General features: G+C 40.2%; 3 protein-coding genes and 1 long non-coding RNA gene across 17 annotated transcripts in view; 2 read left to right on the top strand and 2 right to left on the bottom strand.

Annotated features, from left to right (window-relative positions):
• LOC135348086 (MORN repeat-containing protein 2-like) overlaps positions 1-26,163 on the top strand; it is a 58,983-nt gene that overhangs the window by 14,383 nt on the left and 18,437 nt on the right. The window lies entirely within an intron of this gene.
• Positions 7-15,859, bottom strand: LOC135348075 (uncharacterized). Of its 7 annotated transcripts, XM_064546229.1 has the most exons (15): positions 15,013-15,447; positions 14,850-14,958; positions 12,030-12,228; positions 11,716-11,855; positions 11,055-11,138; positions 10,686-10,884; positions 10,309-10,463; positions 9,915-10,010; positions 6,469-6,661; positions 6,156-6,282; positions 5,027-5,110; positions 4,608-4,803; positions 3,014-3,171; positions 1,835-1,921; positions 7-452 (listed from the first exon to the last, which is right to left on the bottom strand). In XM_064546229.1, exons 3-10 carry the CDS (start codon positions 12,071-12,073, stop codon positions 6,213-6,215), a joined length of 981 nt encoding a protein of 326 aa, XP_064402299.1. In that variant the 5' UTR covers positions 12,074-12,228; positions 14,850-14,958; positions 15,013-15,447; the 3' UTR covers positions 7-452; positions 1,835-1,921; positions 3,014-3,171; positions 4,608-4,803; positions 5,027-5,110; positions 6,156-6,212. The 7 variants fall into 7 exon arrangements, with proteins under 7 accessions (XP_064402299.1, XP_064402300.1, XP_064402298.1 ...); XM_064546230.1 differs by lacking the exons at positions 14,850-14,958; positions 15,013-15,447 and adding an exon at positions 15,454-15,859 and having other exon boundaries at positions 10,686-10,869; XM_064546228.1 differs by lacking the exons at positions 14,850-14,958; positions 15,013-15,447 and adding an exon at positions 15,454-15,857.
• On the top strand, positions 15,734-20,125 carry LOC135348089 (uncharacterized). 2 transcript variants are annotated; one of them, XR_010398656.1, is made up of 5 exons: positions 15,734-15,874; positions 17,956-19,447; positions 19,504-19,733; positions 19,788-19,850; positions 19,916-20,125. It is a non-coding gene; the product is annotated as an uncharacterized LOC135348089 (long non-coding RNA). The 2 variants fall into 2 exon arrangements; XR_010398655.1 differs by having other exon boundaries at positions 19,504-19,850.
• The window catches only part of LOC135348078 (uncharacterized), a 33,584-nt gene continuing 25,646 nt past the window's right edge, over positions 18,226-26,163 (bottom strand). For 2 of the 6 annotated variants that reach the window (XM_064546238.1, XM_064546239.1), the window contains 4 exons: positions 25,789-25,978; positions 24,265-24,422; positions 23,638-23,730; positions 18,226-18,646 (listed from right to left, as the gene is read on the bottom strand). In XM_064546238.1, coding sequence (XP_064402308.1) covers positions 18,426-18,646; positions 23,638-23,730; positions 24,265-24,422; positions 25,789-25,978 — 662 coding nt within the window. In that variant the 3' untranslated portion in view covers positions 18,226-18,425. The other 4 variants (XR_010398649.1, XM_064546243.1, XM_064546240.1 and 1 more) reach the window with 4 other exon arrangements.

A 26,163-nucleotide genomic window follows, 5' to 3' on the forward strand; every position in this document is an offset into this window, starting at 1 on the left:
ACCGTATTAATTTATTATTATTATAGTGTATACTCCTGAGAGTATGCATGCATGTGAAAAACAGCACAAATCACTACCAATATTTATTTAGAGTCCGACTGCATGGCTATACAGTTACTAATGGCAATGATTTTAGTTCAACACCAACTGTACAAAAGTCATAATCATGTTGTAAATACCACGTACGAGTCCATAAAAGTTCGTTTTAGGTTACATTAAAACAAGTGGTATCAGTTAGTTCTGATGTTCGTCATGGTTATTAGCCTGGACTAATGGCTGCTGATCGGGATTTACCGCTACAGCAGGTATAAATTTTTTACGGCAATAACAGCACACTCCTAGTATCACTATTATGATCAAAAGTAATACTGCACTGACACTAGCCAAGGAAATTATGGTCGCCTCATAATTAGGAGGGCCTGGAGTGCCTGGGGTGCCTGGGGTAGGGGTACCTGAACAGACAGAGTGTTATGGTTATAATAGGTATTCCAATAATCACAATTTGACCCTCGGTTTGCGCATGCGCAAGCGAGGTAATACGATAGTGTGTGTGTGATGCGTGTGTGTCTAGGCTGCTACAACTGCTCTGATCAATGAAGTGCAAGTAAGAGCTTCTATAGTAACGTTTTCTTGAATAACAATTGCTTTGTTCTCGAGTTATAGCTTACTGAATGAAAGCACCGCAGGTGCTGATGCCTCGGTGGAGGTGTCAAAGCTACATAACATAAAAGCTACTAGCTATAATTAGCTTACACATAATTATGACACACATTAATTTATAACTATCATGATAAACATTTTTGCATGGGAAATGATAGCCTCGATTCCAGGCCGCGAAGAGAAAGGCGGCCTTGTATACCTTGTATGCGCATACGCGTATATTACCCCAAAAAAGGTTTGTGAATACTGTCAGTAAAATAAACAGTATACTATTTTGTATTCTGAAGTTGTAGTCCGCTACATAAAAGTATTGTGCAAAGATGACTGAGTTTTTACGCCCTTTATTGTATCAAGCCAAGTCTCTACTTAACGACACCCTACACTGTAAGGCTACAGATGTCATAGGAAAGGCATGATGTGTTCCTGTGGGTCCCCTGATGAGGCTGTGGTAATATGGACCAGGCAAGTCTTCTGCTACCAAATCTTGCCTTTATATTCGACAAGAAGTCATTGCTGAAGATAAAGAAGCTAATGATCACTCCTGAAAGCTTTTAATAAGCTTTTACCACTAACCACATAGTCGTACGTATTCTTCAACTTTGTCTGTTTTTTACAATTTGTATGATGAAATTGCTGTCAATTTTTTCGCGCATGCGCATACAAGGTATACCAGGCAACCTTTCTCTTCGAGGCTAGGGAAATGATCGACATGATTGTTGTTAAAAACGATTGATGCCAAAAGTTCAAGTCTAAAATAAATGGCTGCATCAGCAGAGCCTTGCAGTTCTCTTCTCACTCTTGCAGCTACCAATAGATAGCGTTCTAGTGCATAGCTAACTAATAAGTACATGTAGAGTAGCAACAACTCCATGGACACGTTTTTCTACACACTTTTCTGAAAAGGCTGCAATGGCATTCCTAGGCATATTAAACTCGAGAACCATGCAAGCATTATTTTGTAAATTCCACAATATAAAATCCATGACTAAAAACTCTTACTTGTACTTTATTGATCCTTGAGCAGCTGTAGCAGTTTGCACAGACAGATGTAAACACACACACACACACAACTGTATACCTCGCTTGCGCATGCGCACCAAGGCATATGTGATTTTGAAGAGGGCAAAATAACTTTCGATTCAATATGGATCTCTGTCAGTCCACTATTGCTCACCTGTACAACTGATAGGTTTCGTATAATCTGAGATCCGACACGACTCATTGTTTCCTTCAGGCAAGTCCTTTTTGTTTTTATCAAACACTGTAGTACATGTATCAGAGCAATGCAAAATTAGTAAATGGTACTGTATAGCGGGTAATTTTCGTAGGTGCAAATTTTCGTACAAACGACCCATCGTATTATTAATTTTTGTACAGCTCAGGATCACTGCGTTGAATCTATTGCGGTAGAAATAATTTCGTAGTTTAATTATTGTATTGATGCTCTTCAACGAAATCTACGAAAATAACCCGCTATACGGTAACAATGATACAAAATTACCAACGGGTAGTATGAAAAAATACCCTTCATAATAATCACTTGAAGTACATGTACTGTAACAATCACGACATATACATGTACATGAGTAAAATAAACAAACACCAAATACACAAGTGATTATTATGAAGGATGCTTCATAGCGTATAGCCTCGATCCCAGGCCGCACTTCACTCAGGGAAGTGGGCCTGGTATCGACTGCTTGCGCATGCGCTAATATCCCCCCGATATCTGGGGGCTTTGGATAACATCGTATATGCTCAGTAAAATAATGACATTACAACGAACGGAGGTGGATAGTTTGATTGAAGGTTTCTAGCCCATCGGATAGCATTCTCTGATAGCTACCCTTAGCCTGCTATGTTAACAAAAGACTCACAGCCTGCAACAGTGTGGATGACGATCGTCTGAACGGAGTGAAAGCTGACAAGAGCCTATATATGGACAGGCCACGCCCATTAACACTAACTTTGGTGAAAGTCTACTATACTACTGCTACTGTTCTATCAGAAGAAAATAGCTGTACAACAAATAACCTACACAGCTCTGTCTCTAGCTAGCTAGCTAGCTATATAGCTCTGTGTATGACTTTTAGGATATTTTCTCTGATGAATTCAGTATTATAGGAAATTTTACGGGGAAAAATATCCAACAGTTTTGCGCATGCGCAAAGCAGTCGATAGCAGGCCTTCTTTTCTATGAAGGCCGGTGAAGGAGGCTACACAGGGTATAGGAACATGTACATGTACTTGTGGTTTGCTAAATCCATTTTACAAAGTAATTTTGTGGCAAAAACACAGAAAAACAAATCCCGAACAATGACTTTGATTGAGGCTATTAAGATAACTAACTTACAGCATTTCAAAACGATACCGTCCTCAAACAAACAAGTATCTACGCTACACAAGGGAGTAGTAGGCTTGGTGAAACAACAGCTGAAACAAGGCTCAGAAGAGTCCATACAATCTCTCGTGTTGATGCTGCTAAGCCAAGCGTTGTGTTGGAGACTTGTGCTGTGTGTGTGCAAGGTGTACGTGCATACATATATAAGTAGAGACGGGAGGGGAAATCACTAGTAACTAATGTTTCAGAAGTAGGAATTACAATTGGAGTTAAGCAACAACAGCTAGCTCCTCCAAAACTTGGGCTTACACATCGAAGATTTAAACATGCACTGTACAGGTGGATCATTGCTTACTCCAATGAAAGCACCGCGGGTGGAGGTGTCAAAGCTACAAGCTAATATAGCAATAGCTTTTATTATCATTGAACATTTTTATAAAGTGTGCTGCATGCAAAATCGTAGATTCTTAACGAGTGGGTAATAATCGACCATGATTTGTTAAAAACGATCGATGCCAAAACTTCAAGTCTAAAATGAATGGCTGCATCAGCAGAGCCTTGCAGCTCTAGCTCTTCTCACTCTCGCAGCTACCAATAGCTAGCGTTCTAGTGCAAAGCTAACTACTAAGTAGAGTAGCAACACTGCATAGACAAATTTGGCTATGCACTCTTCTGAAAAGGCTGAAATGGCATTCCAAGTAAGCAAAAATAGGCATAACTCGAGAACGGAGCATTATTTTGCAAATCCACGAATTAAAATCCAAGAAAACGTTACTAGAAGCCTATAGAAACTCTTACTTACTGTTCATTGATCCTTGAGCAGCTGTAGCAGTCTACACAGACAGACAGACCGACAGACACACTACCGTATACCTCGCTTGCGCATGTACACCGAGGTATCACTATACTAGGGGATGCTGGAAGCATTGTGTGGAGCGAGCCTAGTCTTAGCGAAGACAAAGAAGTAGTAGTGAGTTGCTGTTTCCTTCGTTTCCTAAAGATATCTCTAACTGCAATTCTCTTTTTCTCTACAATTCTAACCTTTTGACGACAGACGAGCTTCTGTCTCATAGCTCCTACTTGTTGTTAAACTTCCCTTAGCCTTGCCAGCAGATGGTGTCTTTGATATGGCGTAGGGAATGGCAGTTGTTGTCTTACTGTTTCGTAAAGGTCTCTCTAACTGTTCTCTCTTCCTCTTCAGACAGACGACAGACGAGCTGAGCTTTTGTCTCATTAGCTCCTTTTTGTTGTCAAACTTCCCTTAGTCTTGCCAGCAGATGGTGTGTTTGATATCCCAACGCCATTGCCTTACTGCCTTAGTTGTTGAGCTAGCTAGCTGTATCAGTTTCATCCAGTGAGTTCGAGTAGAAATAAAATTAATGTCTTGCAGTGATCGTCACGCTAAAAAGCTTTGAACTACGAGACAAACAGATTGTCACGCTAAAAAGCGTGCAAATGGAGCGATCGTCATGCTAAAAAGCTTCAAGCGACAGGCGGATATCCAGTCGCTGAGCTTTTCTTTACAGTACTCGAAACTATGGGACTCGCTTCAGGGCTCGCCCCAACTATACCACTTCATACATGTAAACACAAACAGACAACTTACGGATCGTAGTGAGAGTTGGAATTCTTTGCAGTGGTGATATTTTTAGGGTCAGCTTCAGTGTACCCCATCTGCCTGCATACTGAGTCAGCAGCATTGCGTGTGAATGGTTGTGTTTTGTCCTGAGTAATAACACCCCACGAATTATAGCCATTGAGGTGCATGTATATGAGCACTAGTCCAAACGAAACTTGATGACCTGCATTGAGAAAACTGTCCTGTAAAGTCGTTCAAACACATACGTCATTACTATTGCAGGCCTTTCAAGTTTGATACTGTTACTGTCATAACAGATCCCCAAAAAGAGTCTGGTTGAATATGCGATTGGGTTTTTGACAGACATAAAAGTGGAAATTAAGTTGTTAACGGGAGGAGTCCTAGCTTGGATACCATACTTTTGAATGTTTACATAACCTTCATACCTGGAGCAGTATTCTCGGGATGTAAGAGTAACACTTGTCCAATGTAACCTTCATTTGGCACCTTGTTCCAGCTGTCATCAGGTCCTAACATGTACACATACAGTAAGCATGCAGGCACAGATATAAGTTTATCACCTGCACACAATAATTATTTGTGAATACGCAAGCTGTATAGATACACGTACATTCCAATCTTTAAAGTTCACAAAGTCATACAGAAGAGATTAACATACAATATGCTACACGTTACACGTAGGAGCTAGGACTTGAATAGTGGCCTGTGTAGATTATTATTACCAAGAGTTCATTAGGAGGAGTATGCAACTCCACTTAAAACCGTAGTAGGCATTCTGTCCAACCTACGTCACAACCACATGCTGTTGTATAAACTGTGATTAGGAAATTTGCAATGACAATTAGTAATGATTATCATTGATGGTTTCTAGTCTGGCCCCAGACCACTCCCTTGCACATGTGCCAGGGAGAGGGTCGAGTCACTTTTCTTGGTTCAGATGTCAAAACTTAACATCTCCATGCAATCAGATTTGCAAGAATGCAATTAAACTGTCACATGATTCCACCTCACAGATCTAGAGGAGGTCGGTAGTACTTGACCTTTGTCATTTTAAAACTATGCCAGTAGGCAATGGCTAACTTAAATTTCGATATACAAACGCCTTGTACCTGAAGTGGCTATGGTTACAATAGTGAGTATTTGTGACGTAGGTCAGACAGAATGCCTCCTGTGTCTATATAGTCATTGGAGTTGCGTACTCTTCCTAATAAACTCTTGATATTACATATGGCGATCGAAATAATATTTATTCGTAAAGTTTGAGCGCGGATAGCTCAACTAAAGATTTTATTTTCGAGGATAGAAGTCTTTCAATACCGAAAAGTAAAAAGGAATTCCCAAATTTTCAAGGTACAAAATTTTCGCGATTTGAGGTGAATCCGCGAAAACCTCGAACATTTTGTGCTTCGAAAATAACCCGCTATACATGCAGTATACATGTAGGTTATATAGTACGTGTTCCTCAGCCCTAGCTTACATGATCTAACTAATGTTGACCTAGAGCTCTTTCACAGTACAGCTAGTACACATGTGCAATGAAGAAACAATCATTACCACAGTCTAAGTAGATTTTAGAACAGTTGCGATTATTTGGTTGGACGAAGGGGCATCTCAGGTTATTTGGCTGCCACAAGTCACCTCGGAGAACCAGGGATCAACATCACTATACCCCCAGACTTCCCTAAAGTGCATAGGAAAATATGTATAATTTGCCACACAAACAAGTAACAACTTGAAAACACTTCACGTACATGAAATTAGATAGTGGGGGGGGGGGGGGGGGGGGGTATACACTGTACATATGGCTAATAACATTATTATGAGAAAGTTTAAAAGTTTAATTCTCATTACAACATGATAATCTTACTGATATTTCCCATTATCATATCCAAGTTGTTGGCACATGGTGGTAAGAGTTGTTCGATCAACCTGATCATCACATATGGTCCCCCATTTAGCTCGCAGATCAGGGCCTCTGGAGTACACCAGCAATAGAGGCACCCCTTGCAAACTTTTATCCCGGTCTAGGCATAAGTCCCCTAATGATGGGTTCACTTCTCCTGCAAAAATAACACCAGTAGTACAGTGCTGAGATGTAATATACCGGTACGTACACCACCAAAATGCAGCACCGTCTAGTCCACTAGGGGCACTATACACGGTCTCAAATAGTTGCATCCTAAACTGAGGTAAAAACGTAGCCACCCTGTAGAATAGAAGTTTGAAAATACATACCTTAAGCCTCCAACCCTCAAAATATATGAGACTTGGACCTAAAACGAACTCCTATATTTTTTAGATCTATTTTATGGCCATGAGGTATCTATGTGCTGGTAGTAGAATGACGTACATCACTACTGTCGTAGTAAGGTGATAACAGGGCTAAAAAATAACACTTCAGAGAGGCGCATGTTAGGCCACCATTAAAAAGAGAAAGACACTAAAAAAGAAATACCGGAAATGAAGTTTAATAATGGGCATGGCATATTATAACAAGATCCAATTTGCTGGTGGGGGTACCACACATAACTAGAGCACTGATTAGTGCTATAACCCTCGGCTGTTGACAATCTACAATAAATGTAGGTATGAAAACTGGCTGAGCAGCAAGTAACAAGCAATAAAAGAGTTAGGACTTAGTGACCTTATTCCATCATTGTTCCTCTGATTATTCCTTGATCCTTGGTAGGGGATGACTTCAGCTGTAAATACGTGCCTCGAATAAAGGCTGCGTGTAGCTAGCAACGCCCATCTACCATCCAATGTGCAAGTTCATGCAAGTTTCTTAGTTTTATTATGTGAAGGCTATATATTCATGCTGTAAACGCAGTGCTATGATATCCAAAGCAGACTCAAACAAACTAGAGGACATGATAATTATTGTTAATAATACTTATTGCAAGTGAGAAGACAAAAGACAAAAGACAAAACAAAAAAACAAACCAAGAAAAAACAACAAAAACATGTGACATAATTTTATAAAGTTCCTGGGTGAAAACACATGTTTCAGACCGATAGCACCCGGCCTTCTTGAGTTGCTAGGTCAATAGTGCCAGTGTCTAAGGCCTTCCATGGTGTGGTGGTGGTGAATGACTTCCTAGAGCCTCTGATGCACATAATCTCTGATTTTATGAGGGAGAAATTTAGCCTACACCTCATCCAATTCAGAGTTGTGCTGTATGTTTTGTCCTGTTTCTCTGCCAGCATTGAAGCTAGTTTCTTGTAGACAATATCTGCAGCCGGACCCATACCTCCAGCAGCAGAGAAAACCAAAGGCGTAAACGATCCATGTTCGACTTCTCTTACACGCTGTTCATAAGCTCTCTTCTTCTCCATCTCGTTTCTTCTGTAGCTCTGGGCCATGGTGGAGCGGCGATAGGTAGGTGCGTACGGGTTGAAGACCCTGACATCAAAAAATGCACTCTGTCTATCGTTGCTCCAGAAGCTCTGGGCCACAACATCAAGGCGAGCCCCATCCTCGCGGTTGGTTGTCCTAAGTTGGAACTGCTCTTCCGTCACAGGCTGTAAGGTTGGTTCAATACCCACATCTGGACATACTTCGCTCATAAGATTTGCTGTGATGTTGCGTATTTCATTATGTCTTATTGTTGGAAATCCTCCCCTAGAGCAGCTGAGTGCATGCTCTACTGTGAAGTGAAGTCCACAGACACAGTGAGAGGGTAGGTTCTGAGGCCACCAGCCGTACCTGAGGCAAAGAGCATCTCTGAAGGCTCCCTTGTGTAGCATGAAACCATGCTCTGCAATAGGCAGCGCTGTTATCCAGCTTGAGGTACCTTTCTCTGAGCATATTCCAACCATTTTTTTCAAATTGTTTGGTAGTTCTTCATTTAGCTCACTTGCTGTCCTGGCTTCCATCTGTCGGCGGAATTTTTTGGCATTGTTCCTCAGTCTGGCTTGCTCTTGCTTCATTGTAGATTCGTATATATCGGATTGGTCAAGTATCAGGCTGACTAGTGGTGCTGAGATTGACATGCTCATCGTGAACTGACCAGGGCTTGTTTCACACGGGTTTGCTATACCAAGTCCCCCATGGCGGGCTGGGAGTGCCATTATCTGTCTTTCCAGATCACCAAAGGCATTCTGTCCAGTCAATTTTGGCAAAAAGACTGTCCTTATTGTTTCTTCTAGTGGCTTAAGGAGGTTAGCAATGCCTGGAGTGGTTCGAGCCAAATATGTCCATTTACTAGTGAAACCATGTGTGAAAGCAGCGAAAGCACTGTGAGGTTGGGTGGTGGCTATTGAAGAGAGGCTTTTCAGTTCTTCTACCCAGGTGTCAACCTTCTGTTGTTCCTGAATGCAAACTGCTTACGTAATGTAGGCAGTCTGCAATCTGATTGGTGCTGCATGTTTTTCTGCAGCAAGAACGAATGCTAGATAGGGCTGCAACCCGTCTCCCTTTTTGGAGACGGGCCACGCCCATCTAGCTGCTGACCAATACAAAGGCAGACATAGACACATAATTTTAATTAGAGCCTCTGCAGCAGTTCAGGTAGGGGTCCCTTGATGTCTATAGCTATTAACTCGCTTTCTCTGCTAAGAGAGCAAAGCTAATCTGAGAGTTCTGTGCAGCCGCCATGTAAATTTTCGGGAGGTTGTCCTCAAAAATTTTTTAGGACATAATGCGATGACGTCAATGCAACTGCTGTATATATAAAAGTCGTGATTTATGTTGATGAATGTACACAAGTCCAAACGTACACAAGACCATAAGAAAACTAAGTATGCATGGGTACAAACACAGATGACATTAAAACAAGTATATATATGTAGTGTCAGTTCAGTTCTGACGTTCGTCATGGTTGTGTAATTGTTGCCGTTCATCAGGATTTCCCTCAGGACGACATCGTTTACGGCAATAATAACAACAACAGCACACCAAAACTACGCCTATCACGATTATGATGACCAGTAATAGTATACCAGTCAAGCTATATGTGATCCACTTATAAGGAGGGCCTAGGGTACCTGCACAGACAGAGTGTTATGGTTTTCATAAGCAGTCTACTAATTCACAATCATTATTATGACTTATTATGTATGTCATGATAAATACGTTACGAACCTTACTCATACATACATGTATAATTATGCCCAAAGAGCTACATGTGTACATGTACCGGGATATGTGTACATCGAACATGTATACAAGATTATTATGTACAAAGTCATCATTATTTTTGCTTTGTACGAATATTTATTTACGTATGACCATTGTTGTATGGAGTGATACTGTATAAGGTCAATACATGTGTAATGATGTACGTTATCATAACTTGATCTCTGTTAGCTCACCTGCACAACTGTTAGGTTTCCTATAATCTGAGATCTGACACAACTCTTTGTCTCCTTCCGAATAATGACCCAAATCCTCCTTGTTTAGATCAAAAACTGTAGTATATCAGAGCAATATAAAATTAGTTGTATAGAAAATAGTTAGATACAGATTGAATTACCGGGTAGAATGACAATTAATTAGCTTACCCTGTGAGCAGCCTTCATAATAATCACTCGTATTAATTTGGTGTTTGTTTTTATACTCATGTATGTATGTCATGATTGTGCGGTCGGCCTATGTTAGCTTTAGGTACGTGCATGTGTGAACATGTATATGTACTTGTGGTAGAAACAGCACAAAACAAATCCTAAATAATGTCTCTGATTGAGGCTATTAAGATAATTAACTTACAGCATTGCAAAACAATACCGTCCTCAAACAAGCAAGTATTTACGCTACACTGGTGAGTAGGCTTGGTGAAACAACAGCTGAAACAAGGCTCAGAAGAGTCTATACAATCTCTCGTGTTGTTGCTGGTAAGCCAAGCATTGTGGTAGAGATTTGCGCTGTGTGTGTGTGCAAGGTGTGCATACACGTACATGTATAAGTAGGGTGGTTGGGAGGGGAAATCACTACATTATCATTAATGCATGTTTCAATTAACGCTATGGTTTGACCCTGTGTTAAGCAACAACAACTAGCTCCTCCAAAACTTGGGCTACACATCAACATGCATTGTACAGGGTATGGATTATCGCACTCAAATTAAGTAGTACTACAATACTTACTGAGGATAAGAAGTGTTCGAATTCTTTGCAGTGGTGATATGGTTAGGGTTTGCTTCAGTGTACCCCATCTGCCTACATACTGAGTCAGCAGCATTGCGTGTGAATGGTTGTGTTTTGTTCTGAGCAATAACACCCCACGTATCGTGCATGTATATGAGTACCAGTCCAAAGGAAACTTGATAACCTGCAGCGAGCTGTCCTGTAAACACATACATGTAGGTCATTGTTGTACGCCTTTCAAGTTTGTTACTGTTCCCCAAAAAGGGTTCATAAATTAATATGCGATTTTTGACAGACATAAGAGGTAAGTATTTAATGGGAGGAGTCCTAGTTTGGATACCATACTGGTTATATAACTAGCTCTTATACCTGGAGCAGTATTCTCGGGATGTAGTAGTAACACTTGTCCAATGTAACCTTCATTTGGCACCTTGTTCCAGCTTTCATCAGGTCCTAACATGTGGATGAATGTCAGTAAGCATGCAGGCACAGATATAACTTTATTACCTACCCGCAATACATTCAAGGCACATATACACGTACATTGTAAATTTCAATCTTTGAAGTTCAGTATTGTAAGCAATATTTAGTCATTTCGTGGATAATACTTTCTTGGTTGCTGCTTGCACTGCAGGTAAAGATAGGCAAGGTCGCTTCATTCGTGGGTAAATATTCGTGGCCAGACCTTCAACCACGAATGTTTTGCCCCACAAAAATTACCCGCTATACGGTATGTAATTTATTTTCGAGGCACCAAATTTTTGCGAATTGCTCACACTAAACATTTCACAGATATTGTTTTTGAGGATAGAGGTTCAAATAACTACATGCACTTACAGTAGAGAGGTCTTTTGGAAGTAAACAATGATTTTCGAGGTTCGAGATAAAACTGCAAAAATGTTGTGCCAAAATAACCCACTGTCTATGATAGTGTTCCTCGGCCCTTTGGCATAACTATGTTGAGCTAGAGCTCTTTCACTGAGTAATTGGTACCAGTATACATGTACATGTGCATTGAAACAATCATTACCACAGTGTAAGTAGAGTTTAGAACAGCCGAGTTCATTTGGATTTGGTGGGTTGGTGTTGCATCTCAGAATATTTGTTTTTTTGCTGTCACACATCACCTTGGTGAACCAGGGGTCAATACCATTCTTATCCCAGTGTACCCTAAAGTGCATAGGAAAATTTCTGCACAAACAAGTGACAACTTTTCATTAAATAGCCATAAATAATTATATGCCCTCCCCCCCCACTACACACACAGTGACACATACACCGTATAATGGATATAACTTTAAAATAAATAATTATGAGAAAGTCATTGCAACATGATCATCTTACTTTATACTAGAATATTCCACATCATATCCAAGTTGTTGGCACATGGTGGTAACAGTTGCTTTATCAGCCTCATCATCACATATGGTCCCCCATTTAGCTGGCTGAAGGTTGCCTATGTAGTACACCAGCAATAGAGGCGTCCCTTGCAAACTGTTATTCCGGTCTAGGCATAAGTCCCCTATTGATGGGTTCGCTTTTTCTGCAAAAATAACACCAGTAGTACAGTGCTGAGATGTACGTACACACTAGTAGGAGCACTATAATTATATACACGGTCTCAAAATAATAGATGCACACTAAACTGCATGAAGGTCAAAACGTAGCCACCCTGTACAGTAGACTCGATTCCAATCCGCTTGAAAATACGTACCTAAGCGGCCTGGTATACATTGTATGCGCATGCGCGTACATTACCCCAAAAAGGGGGTAATCCGTGTATTTGTGGATACTGTCAGTAAAATAAACCGTATACTATTTTGTATTCTGAAGTTGTAGTCTACATAGAAGAAAGATGATAGAATCCTTACACCCTTTATTGTATCAAGCCAAGTCTCTACTTAACGACACCCTACACTGTAGGGCTACAGATGATATAGGAAAGGCATGATGTGTTCCTGTGGGTCCCCTGATGAGGCTGTGGTAATATGAACCAGGCAAGTCTTCTGCTACCAAATCTTGCCTTTATGTTCGACAAGAAGTCATTGCTGAAGATAAAGAAGCTAATGATCACTCCTGGAAGCTTTTAATAAGCTTTAACTCGACACTCAGGAAGTTATTCACTCAGGATCTACTGATGTATTAAAGAGTCCACTACTCTTTCTAGCTGGCATGTCTGGGATCGAGGCCTTCTTGAACTGCCTCTTTTGATAAACAGAGCTAGAAGAAGCAACACTGCTGCAGCATAATTATTCTAGTGTCTCTGAACGCTACCATTGTGGTTATGAATATTTTACCTAACCACATGGTCATACGTATTCTTCCTTTTTGTAATTTCATCCATTTTTTACAATTTGTATGATGAAATTGCTGTCAATTATTTCGCGCATGCGCATACAAAGTATACCTGTGCAGGATGGGCATACCTAGATCTACTAACTATTCTTCTCGAATTTTACCCATAATTTATATTATTATTTTTGTTAAGTTACTTAGATTTACTAACTTGTGCTTCATGTATAACTCTCTACTCGTTTGTACTTACTTCACCCACTCGTTTGGCCATAAAGGCTGTTGTTGCTCAAAAAAAAAAAAAAAAAGTATACCAGGCCGCCTTTCTCTTCGCGGCCTGGAATCGAGGCTAGGCCTCCACTAGATGCAAATAGGTGAGACCTGGACTTCAATTAACCACCTAAATCGAAGTTTTATAGCATGTAGACTCTGGTAGTAAAATAACACCACTACCATACCTGCAGAATACCTCCAGGAAAACATTTATTTTTTAGTGTGAATCTATGTAGCTATACAGGTTGTTACAGATGCTGTTGGTCTCTGTGGTACTACTGTGAAATAGTGTGATAGTGGTGTAGATGTGTATATTGCAATAATTATGGGGCGTATGATGTACGTACTATTAGTGCACTGGAACTTGTGCAGTGAATATGGAAGTCTAACGCCCACAAATCATTTTCTGGTTAAGCACGCTAAATTGAGCGTTCGTGACTTAGGCCACACCAAATTTATCCTATGTTTCAAAGACTTTTAATCCTCAAAAACAGACCAGGGTGGCAGGTCAATAAATTGATGAATATCGTTATGAGAGTCATAATTAAGACACCACAAAAAGTCACTTTTATTTTTTGGCATTATGCAAAAATACATGTATGACCCAGAAAATCTGTGAAACATAAGTGGTGTGGCCTTTATAATAATAGCAAGTAAGAGCCAGCTTTGCAAATGTAGCTAGAGTAAAAAATGTGATACTGATAGCTAGATTCGTTTTCAGGGGGGGGGGGGGGCAGGGGGAAGCTTTCCCCACCAGTCTGCAAATTAAATTCAAAACTAGTGAGAACGTACCCGGTACCCAAGAATCTACCTAGACGGGCGTCACCGCACTCCCTGAAGGAGGATGGGAACCAAGCCTATCTATAGTTTTGTTCTGGCTGTTACGCAATAGCATTATTATTTTTAAGCAGGTGTTAGCCAATAGCGATGAATATCACTTGTGTTGGCCACGCCTCTCAGCGTGTGCAAAATTCGCACGTGGTAAAGTTAAGTGGGTGTGATCAAATACTGCAATCTGATTGGAGCCGGTGGAAAACAAAACTGTAGATAAGCTTGGGTCCCGTCCTCCTTCCGTACAACGGTCAAGGGCGGCGACGCCCGTCTAGGTTTAGGATCTACCATCTTACTATAACTAGGAGCATGCACAGCATGTTTGGGGTGAGCGTGCGCGAATTGTGTATCTGGGTTATATGATTTCCAAGAAAGCGTTTGAGTCGCAGTGTGTAATTGCAAATGAGTCTTGCCCATGCAGTTGCACTGACGAAATATTTTTAGGCTGTTGCCTGCTTTACTATGGTGATAGCTCCAGCCCAGAAATCAGCATGCAGGATGATAGATTCCACCTTATCTAACAAGGTAGGCTTTCCTGAACTGCTCTAACACTGAAGTTGCATCCAACAATGAGATAGATTAGACTGATCAAACGTATTGTATCTATAAAACGTATCAATATGCCCAACATTTTACACAGCATGGGGAAAGGTGTGTCTGTACAAACTAACAGGAGGAGCAAGGTTAGGGGGAAGGAGATTATTATCACAATACTGTTTCTTGCTGGACAACATAATTATCATGTACTGTGAAGTAAGCTGCTCTGACCTGTGAGGGTACCTGTGTGACCTCAACAGTCTCCACCTGAGCTGCTCTGACCTGCTGTAGTGTCTGGTCTCTGTGCTGTCCTGTTGAGCTAGCTTGGTTCATTAATTATCTGTATACACAAGTAGTGATCTGTGACCTATCCTTGCAAATAAGTTGCTGTGACCTCCTGCAGGCGTGCCTGTGTGATCTCAGGCTCAGAAGGTCCCCATCTGAGCTCCTCTGACCTGCTGTAGGCTTGCCTGTGGTCTCAAGAGTCTCTGTGTGTCTTGTCTAGTCTTCGTTGCTGAGTACAAGTGTAGCTAGCTCTTGTGGCCATGCGCAGCTTTCACGTGAAAGTTGGTAAAAGGTCACGAGTACAAAAAACAAAGATCGTGCAGTGGATTTCAGTAAACCATAACTTTGTCGAAAGCTTTTTTGAAACCCGACAGACAGACAGACAGACACACACGTACACGTACGTACACATCTAGTTGAGCGTTGGTTGGACTCCGCCCAACTAGTACACATCGACACACAAAATAGCAACGTTCATTACTAGGATCGGAAGGGACTCGCTTCGCTCACCCCAAATATTGCATTCTGAAAAGTTAAAATAACAACTCACCTTCACAAAGTGTATTTGAGTGGTTTATGAGAAGTAGAAAGATTGTAATGATCTCCAATACACTCGTCGCGTCATGTTCAATTTGTAATGACACTCTGACTTTGTTGATGTTCTAGCCTCGATTCCAGGCCGCTAATTGTTTAGGCCTTGAGAAGGAGGCTACCGTATATCTTCTAATTTATCGGACAGCAAAAAATAATTATTTTGGAAATTGTCCGGGTATAATTGGAATGCGAAGTGTCCGGAATAATTAGAACAAGCAAGCAGCTGCATGCGAGCTAGCTAAGTTTAATAGAACAAGGTACGACTGAATATTTGCACTAACTATCTAAAACTAGCTACTCAAAGCTACTCAAAGCTATCTAACTGCAGCACTCCAAGTCTTACTTGCCGTCTATGAATGGTAACTCAACTTTTCAAGGTATTGTCCGGATATTTAGAACAAATGTAATATTAAAGTACTGGAGTGTCCGTTGTATTAGAACAACAAAAATTGCCCAAAAGAGTGTCCGGGTAATTAGAAGTGTCCGATAAATTAGAAGATATACGGTATTGATGTTCGAGTTCAGGCTAGGCAGCCTCGAGACCAGCCGTTTGTTATCAGAGGGGTTAACCAGACATACAAAAGAAAGGGGATTGGAAACGAAATTTTTACGAAATTTTTGCGTGAAGCATTCCGCGTTATAGGGCATGGCTAAAACTACAAAGGATTATATTTATAGTCAGCATGCTCACTACCTGTCTTGACTGCTCTACAATGTGCTGTACATAGAAACAGTGAAATTGATCATTTTTAATGTTGATTTTTCTAAAAAGTAAAGAGAATTTAGCTCTAAAAAGTCGACTAAGCCATGCAGCCACTATTACTAGACAAATAAATGCTATGCAAGAAGAAATAGCCTTTACTATGAAGTCGTAGGAGGGACAGGCCCGTGGTGTGTCTAAAAGTATACTAAAGCAGTTTGAAGGACTATACTGCAAACGTTTATGAACAGTACAGCTTATTTATAGCATGAAGCCATTCTATGTAGCACTTAGATACATAATAACCAAGTCAAACAATGTCCTTTGCTGTTTTGACTTCACAGGAGGGACAGAGAAAAGTTGACATAGAGTAATTCAATCAAAAAAATTGGAAACAGAGTAAAGACAACGGACTTAGAGCTTGTCAGTGGTATAAGCTTACTTCTCTCAAGTATCTCCCAGGCCCTGAGTGATCTCTAGTGGATAGGAGAGCTAGAAACCAGGGATACAAAACCGTAGCGCAGTCCTCCATGTAATTATTTGCGAGCGCAATAATTACACGGAGTGCTTCACCGGATGTCAGTCCTTTTACATAGGGCGTGGGCGGTCGTTTCCAATCCCCTTTCTTTTGTATCTCTGGTTTAACGTACGCACTACATGTACACATCAGAGGAGGTACGACATGCAGGAGCAGTAATTGGAAATTAATTGGCAATTTTTGCTGAGTCAGCAAATACGTTCAAAATACGTTCAGATACAGAAAACTCAGCGTTTGTAGAGTCCTATGGCTAATAAAAACAACAGGCAGCAATTGCAAGACTACTTCTATGTAGCTACAGATAGCCTGTTAGTTCTCAGGTATAAGGTCACTGCATTGAACATCAACGTAGCTACATATATTTGTTGACTCGACATGTAGGGCAATTACTATTACATAACAATCACGTGCTACGAATATTGTCAAGTCAGCAAAATATGTGTAGCTACGTTGATGCTCAATGCATGCAGTGACCTTGTACCTGAGAACTAACAGGCTAGCTACATAGAAGTGATCTTGCAATTGCTGCTTGTTGTTTTATTAGTCATAGGACTCTACAAACACTGAGTTTTCTGTCCAATCATCATCAATCACATCTAATTGCTCCTGCATGTCGTACCTCCTCTGGGTACACAAGGTGCAATCCTCGCTCAGCATTAAATTTTGCTTGGCTTATATGACGTTAATTTAAATTAATGTCTTTTGTTGCAATGAATGTAATGATCGGCACGTAGGTTTGTGTATTTAGTGACAGTCGTAAATTAGTAGATCTAGCTAGATCTGTTGCGATATAGACTCGCAAGCCGTCACTGCTGCATGGCGAACAGTAGACTTGTCAAACTCTGTGTAGAGACTCGTATTCGCACAGTCAGCAATACTGTAGAGTGGGAAATTTTGTGTTTTTCGAGGGCAGAGCAGTAACGCGAAAATTAAAACCGGGGCAAACTGTTTACCGTAACGTTAACTATAGCTCTTTGATGGCTGCAATATCCAGTATATATAGTCTCGCTTGTGCATTGGAGTGTTATTAGGACTCTGGAGGTCCTTTTATAGAGCTGCGACCTGTAGTATAAGTCAGATATACCACACCTACTCGGAGATAAGCACCCTGTATATCCTCCTCGTATAGGTGTGATATATCCTAAAAGTGTGATTCAAAGGCTTAAACTTGGGTGTGTTACTCTGTATTAATTCAGCCATAATGTGCTATCCTTTTGTAGGATTAGTGGCAATGGTGAATTTAATGACAGTGCAGGGAGAACCTGGATTGGAGAGCGTTCTATGGACTCTAAAACTATAACTAAATCTAAAACTGTCATGTTCAATTTTGACACGTAGTTATGTTTTTATGATTATTTTAATGATGTGTGCTGATCAAACATGCAGTACGTACGTATGTAACCAGGCCACTAGTTGTTAAGGGCAAATCGTATGTCATTTATATAGCTATAATTATACTGCAGCTGATCAATGAGATGCGAAGGTGCATAGACATTGGACACCGTATTAATTATTATTACGTATGCATGTATGTGAAAAACAGCACAAATCACTACCAATTTAGAGTCCGACTATAATGTGTACAGTACTAATCAGCAAAATCAACAAAAGTCATTGGTGAATACCATGAGTCCATAAAAGTTCAGTTTTAACACAGATGACATTAAAAACAAGTGGTGACAGTTTAATTCTAATTATTAAGGTTATTAGCGACTAACGGCTGCTGATCGGGATTTACCTCTACACGAAGTGCTAATTTATGTTTACGGTAAATTTTGTAACAGCATAGTATCACTACAATTGTGATCAAAAGTAATGCTCCACTGACAATAGCCAAGACAATTGTGATCGCCTCATAATCAGGAGGGCTTGGGGTGCCTGGGCTGCCTGGGGTGCCTGGGGTAGGGGTACCTGCACAGACAGAGAGTTATGGTTATACTGATACGTATTATTGCTTTTTAATAAGTGCTGACATCAGCGTTTTACATTCAAATTGCACAGGAAGCGACTCATTATCAAGTGTGCAGATATTTTTCCATATCGCATACATCCAGAAGTATAATTGCACACTTGTTATTCACTAGGAAGTGATTCTTAATTGGAATGAAACGTTTTCAGCAGTGAGAGAACAAGAAAAACAATAATTTACACACTTGTGATCATGCAATGCAATGTTTATCAGTCTCTTTTCATGTTTTCTGATGCTCTAAATTTTGCAGTGAGGCTGAGGGTCATGAGGTTGTCAGTGTTCAGTTTAGCAGTCATATTAACAAGAGGCATCAGTATTGGGAATGAATAGCCTCGTTCCCAGGCCTTACTTTTTCTTGCTGTTGTCATCGAGGGGTCCGCAACGGCCAGGAATCTCGTATAAAATTTTTGGAATCTCAACTGAAATCTTGAAATCTCACTTGGAATCTTGAAATCTTGTGGAATCTTTGGAATCTTGTGGAATCTCTGGAATCCCTTGGAATCTCTGAAATCTCTTGGAATCTCTGAAATCTTGTGGAATGTTAATGAGATACCCGTAAATGTATATAAATAATTCGTATACTTCGCCGTAGATTATTATTGAGGTTGCAGTAGCCTCGAGACCAGGCCGATTATCGAGGCTGCGGTTGCAGGCTCAGCTGCTATTTACATCTCTCTCTCTATGAGAATCCTCCTCATAGCAGCTCTGTGTGCAGATTATAGACGATTCCTAAAGAGATTAAGGTGAGTTTAACCAGCATAATAATAATTATTATTAAGTCATGAAAATTTGTATACAGGCTGAACAGCAAAGTGATGACAAAGCTCTCCCAAAATCAGCTCCAAACTGCCCACTCTTAATGCCGAGAGTGAGCTTATGGTTGAGTGAATCTGATGCAGTACCAGCGTAATAATTTATAGTTGAAAGTTGCATAATTATATATAGATCTATGCATCACAGGACGGACGAAGCGAGGGACAAGGCTCCAAGTCCAAACTGTCCACTCTTAATGAGAGTGAGCTTATGGTGGTATGCAGTACCAGCGTAATAATTGTTGTCATGAAGTTTGTATATGCATCACAGGATGGACGAAGCGAGGGACAAGGCTCCCCTTCTCATCTTAATGGTAGTGAGCTTATTGTGCCGGTGAGTCTGACCTGCAGTATACCAGTGTACCAGTGTACATGAAAAATTGTAATTATGCATCACAGGATGGACAAAGCGAGGGACGTAGTTATGTTTTTATGATTATTTTAATGATGTGTGCATGCTGATCAAACATGCAGTACGTACGTAACCAGGCCGATCAATGAGATGTGAAGGTGCATAGACATTGGACATCGTATTAACTTATTATTAGGTACGCATGTATGTGAAAAACAGCACAAATCACTACCAATTTAGAGTCCGACTATAATTATGTGTACAGTACTAATCAGCAAAAAATCAACAAAAGTCATTGGTGAATACCATGAGTCCATAAGTTCAGTTTTAACACAGATGACATTAAAAACAAGTGGTGATAGTTTAATTCTAATTAAGGTTATTAGGGACTAATGGCTGCTGATCGGGATTTACCACTACACGAAGTGCTACTTTATATTTACGGTAAATTATGCAACAGCATGGTATCACTACAATTGTGATCAAAAGTAATGCTCCACTGACAAAAGCCAAGACACTAATTGTGATCGCCTCATAATCAGGAGGGCTTGGGGTTGGGGTGCCTGGGGTACCTGGGGTAGGGGTACCTGCACAGACAGAGTTATGGTTATACTTATACGTATTATTGCTTTTTAATAAGTGCTGACATCAGCATTTTACATTCAAATTGCACAGGAAGCGACTCATCATCAAGTGTGCAGATATTTTTCCATATCGCACATGCATCCGGAAGTATAATTGCACACTTGTTATTCACTAGGAAGTGATTCTTAATTAGAATATGAAACGTTTTCAGCAGTGAGAGAACAAGAAAAACAATAATTTACACACTTGTGATCATGCAATGCAATGTTTATCAGTCTCTTTTCATGTGTTCTGATGCTCTCTGATGCTCTTTTGCAGTGAGGCTGAGGGTCATGAGGTTGTCAGTGTTCAGTTTAGCAGTCATATTTAACAACAGGCATCAGTGTTGGGAATGAGTAGCCTCGTTCCCAGGCCTTACTTTTTCTTGCTGTTGTCATTGTTCATCCATATAAATCGAGGTAGAAGACAAAATGAGGCAGCAAAGAAAGAAATGTGCGTACAATTAAGAAAAGTAAGGCCTGGTTTGGGAAATCGCGTGATCCACAAGGATTTTTATGAACGTGGGCGATATGTAGCCCACAATCGTGACGTAAGGTATTCTCCCACGCATTCAGACTGTACTGAGACAACCACCAAGCTAGTCTCGAATACCAGGATGATTACATTCCTGACTGACAGAACGTTCTGCCCAGAGTCACCAGACGGTTCTCTCCCGCCCACACTTACAATGAGAACCGGCTGGTATTCGAGACTAGCTGTGCTGCAAGTCAGATCAGGGAACCAGCGTGGCCAGATCTAGTGGCTTCTTACTAGATGATATAATGACTAGATCTAGCATTTAGAAAGACACAAGAAACATAAGGTGGTGATTGTCTAAACACACAATCTAGACTAGTAGTCTAGTAGATCTAGCTAAGCCTAAGGTATAGCTAGCTAGTGCTGGCAAACTTCCAGTTCCAAGTCCATGTCCAGCTTGCTGCTAGCAAAGTTTTATCATAGATCACCTCTAATCTATGGTTTTATTAGTCATAGATCTCTACGTGGGCAGTCCAACATCTCCAGCACTGCATGCCCACGCTCATTTTTACCCTTCTACATGTACCTTTGCACGACTTCCCGATACAGGCTCTCCTTTTTCCTAACTCTACGTCTATTTCTTTCTTTATTCCTCCAATTAATACCGTATTTTATCTCATTGAACGATTAATACAGTATTTTATCTTATTGAATGATTGTGATAAGGCCAGGAACAGAGAAAAGAAAAAGGAGAGCCTGTGTAGAGGCTAGGGAATGAGTGCTTTGAGCGGAATATTGCACATGTAGAAGTGTACTGCACCACCATGCATTTAAGCCTGTTCAGGCTTTTGTAAGTCGTTTTTTCTTCAAAACGGTTGTCACTTTTCTTTTGCTATAGCGGTCCATGTTTCCTCTTCTGATACACTGGAGCATGATAGAAAGCAAGCACATGTTGTTTATCCTTCAGAACTATCCATTTTCAAAACGGGTTGCTGGTTGTCAACGTTTTTCTTGTCTTTTTTCTTGTCTGTTCTCTACAAAATCTTTTAGTAGCCTTCTGCAAGCTCTCCTGGTGTTCTAGAGTCTTATTTCTTTGTCTTTTAGCCGTTTTCTTTCTCTTAAACTCGTCTTCAACTGGGAGAACTCAATTTTGTTGCTACACATCCTTCTGGTTGACAAAGCAACCGCATGCAGCGCATGTGCAGATTCAATGCATTTTGGTTGCTAAGCAATAAATGCATTATCCCATGGATACTGATGATTATCACGAGTCTGTGCCAGTAACTGCACGAGTGCCTGCATTAGTATCCATAGGATAATATCATTATTATTATTATTATAAAGAGTCCAATAATCACAATTATGACTGCATGTGTATAATTATCATGATAATTATGCCTCGAGTTATAGCTACTGTATATATGGAATGAAAACACCACGGGTGCTGATACCTCGGTGGAGGTGTCAAAGCTACATAACATAAGAAGCTACTAGCTATAATTATAGCTTACACATAACACACAATAATCATGATGAACATTTTTCATTAATTGCAGGAAACTCAAAAAGTAGGATATGATCGATATGATTGTTGTTAAAATACCAGAAAGTCCAAGTCTAAAATTAATGGCTGCTGCATCAGCAGCTAGAGCATTAGCAGTTAAAGCATTGTAGCTCTCTTCTCACTCTTGCAGCTACCAATAGTTAATTAGCGTTCTAGTGTACAGCTAACACTAAGTAGAGTAGCAACACTCCATGGACAAGTTTTTCTACGCACTTTTCTGAAAAAGCTGCAAGCTGCAATGGCATTCCAAGTAACTAGGCATATTAAACTCGAGAACCAAGCATTATTAAGGTTACGGTAAACAGTTTGCTCATGAATATTCATGATTTTCTTATAATGATTTTTGTGAAACTATAAATGCCATGAGAGAAGTTTGAAGCACATACATGATAAATATATCGTTGTATCAATCTGTATGACAAGTATCAATCTTCAAACATCTTTCAGTGGAAGCTCTGAGCGATCATCAAGTTACTAGAAACAACACAAAACTAGTAGTCATTTTAAGCTTCCAAAAACATTTCTAGCTCTGTGTTCTTGGTCTTATATGATGCTTCTTACCATTCTGGAGGGCGTGTAGAAGCGTTTTTTTCTTTCCAGGCCAACAAACTCTCACAAAATAATAATATGTAGACTAACTCCACTTAAAATGGCAGCCAGAGCCAAGGAAAACAGCCTCTTGTGAGCTTTCAGTAGCCTTTTTTCAAAATATCTCTTCTACACGCCCTGCATATAGTGAAGCTACAGTAGACTGTACCTAAGCTTTATAGTAAAAATGTCTATTCGAGCCATGAAATGACTACTGCGTTTCAGCTGGACTTCCAGCTCATTCTAGCTGGAAAAGATCACTAGATCTAGCTCATGAATAATTAATGAGCAAACGGTTGACCGTAACCTTAATTTTGTAAATTAATCCATGACTAAAAGCTTATAAAAACTCTTACTTGTACTTTATTGATCCTTGAGCAGCTGTAGCAGTCTACACAGACAGACGTACACAACCATATACATCGCTTGCGCATGGGCACCGAGGCATAATAATTACATGATTTTGAACAGGGAAAAAATGACAATATGGATCTCTGTCAGTCCACTATTGCTCACCTGTACAGATAGGTTGCCTATAACCTGTGATCTGACACAACTCTTCGTTTCCTTCCGAATAAATAGGCGAGTCCTCTTTGCTTTTATCAAACACTGTAGTACATGTATCAGAGCAATGCAATAATGTAAAATTAATGGTACCGTATAGCGGGTAGTTTTCGTTGGTGAACATTTTTGTACGAACGACCCATCGTATTATTAATTTTCGTACAGCTCAGAATCACTGTGTTGAATCTATTGCGGTAGAAGTGTGTTTGTATGATATATGCTCTTCAACGAAATCTACGAAAATAACCCGCTATACGGTAACAATGATACAGAATTACCGGGTAGTATGAAAAAATAATACCCTTCATAATAATCACTTGAAGTACATGCACTGTAACAATCACGATATATAAATACATGCATGAGTGAAATATAAACAAACACCAAATACAAGTGATCAGATGCTTCACAGGGTATATATAGCCTAATTAATTACTCCAAGTTAGCTATAGGAACATGTAGTCTACATGTACTTGTGGTTTGCTGAATCCATTTTGCAAAGTAATTTTGTGGCAGAAACACAGAAAAACAAATCCCGAACAATGACTTTGATTGAGGCTATTAAGATAACTAACTTACAGCATTTCAAAACGATACCGTCCTCAAACAAACAAGTATCTACGCTACACAAGGGAGTAGTAGGCCAGCTGAAACAACAGCTGAAACAAGGCTCAGAAGTAACCATACAATCGCTCGTGTGGATGCTGCGAAGCCAAGCGTTGTGTTGGAGACTTGTGCTGTGTACGTGTGTGCAAGATGTACGTGCATGCATACATATAAGTAGAGACGGGAGGGGAAATCACTAGTAACTAATGTTTCAGAAAGTAATTATAGTTTGGTCCTGTGTTAATTGGAGTTAAGCAACAACAGCTAGCTCCTCCAAAACTTGGGCTACACATCGAAGATTTAAACATGCACTGTACAGGTGGATCATTGCTTACTCCAATTAAGTTACACCATAGATAGAGTATAGAGAGGGATTGGAAACGGAAGTACCCTCGAAGTACTGCCATCCGTGTATCTCCGCGGTTTAATCGAGGCTTACTTTTTAACACGAGGGCTAACATGAATAATTCATGAGAATTGTTTTGCTCTCTGTAAGAAGTTCATGAGCAGTTCTGCTGCTAAACATCAACTTTCATCTCATACTCGAGGCCATTTGGGACACAGGACTCTATTTAGTTACACAGCCTTAGCTATATCATAGGTTCTATAGGAACACAAGCATGAAAAACGCTCTGTGTACCTCTAGCTACTTCACGACAATCGAGATTATATTTTCTTCGTTTCCAATTGATACCTACTACAGTACTTTTCAAGTAGGTTGAATCATTCAAAGTTGAATGTTGAAGTGAGTACTCACACCACTAAACCACAAAACAAAGCTGATCATGATTATGATCTTCAGATACCCACAAGCTTCATAATTATGTACAAATGTATGTGTATCTTTGCTTGAACTTCTCCTAAGTAAGTGCTTAGATTTTCAAAGAGTATCTGTAGCACTGTTACGGATTCAACATAGGATGAGGACCATGCCTTTAATTTGCTACTTTGGCTCGACATCTCCACTTCTCCCGAACAAATGCTCTATTCTTTTACAGTACTTTTGCCAATGTACATTAATTCTCTTACTTGGTTTGCTTAAGTAGTGTAGCAACACTCTGCACCTCAAGTCATTTGAATATGCATCTAGATGAACACCCACACATTATTATCATGCATGGGCATCATCACACTGACAGGCTGTGACAGCCACCTACAGTTGTATCAGCTTTGTGGTTTAGTGGTGTGAGTACTCACTTCAACATTCAACTTCAACCGACTTGAAAAGTACTGTATATTATATCAGGGGGCATGTGATTCAGTAATGGGGGTAGCTCTGAGATGTATGCATTGGACACAATAAGTTTCCCGGGCTTTTGCGGGAGTTATAAAGAGATACACGGATGGTCACGTACAGAGCCACTACGTAGACTTCATTGTAAAACATCACGTGAATCACTTCCGTTTCCAATCCCTCTCTACTCTATCTATGGTTACACTATACTATACACCACTTCATGCATGTACTATACTACTAAACACAAACAGACAACTTACGGATCATAGTGAGAGTTTGAATTCTTTGCAGTGGTGATATGGTCAGCTTCAGTGTACCCCATCTGCCTGCATACTGAGTTAGCAGCATTGAGTGTGAATGGTTGTGTTGGGTCCTGAGTAATAATACCCCACGAACTATAGCCATTACGGTACATGTAAATGAGCACCAGTCCAAACGAAACTTGATGACCTACATTGAGAAAAACTGTCCTGTGAAGTTGTTAAAACCATATGTCATTATTTTACTATTGCAGGCCTTTCAAGTATGATACTGTAACAGTTCCCTAAGAAGAGTCTGGTTGAATATTAGCCTCGATCCCAGCCCCTCTCGTCTTTGTCAATTGAGAGCGACCTGGAATCGAGGCTAGTTGAATA

Source organism: Halichondria panicea, chromosome 14 (assembly GCF_963675165.1).
Source record: "Halichondria panicea chromosome 14, odHalPani1.1, whole genome shotgun sequence".
Lineage (NCBI taxonomy): Eukaryota > Metazoa > Porifera > Demospongiae > Suberitida > Halichondriidae > Halichondria > Halichondria panicea.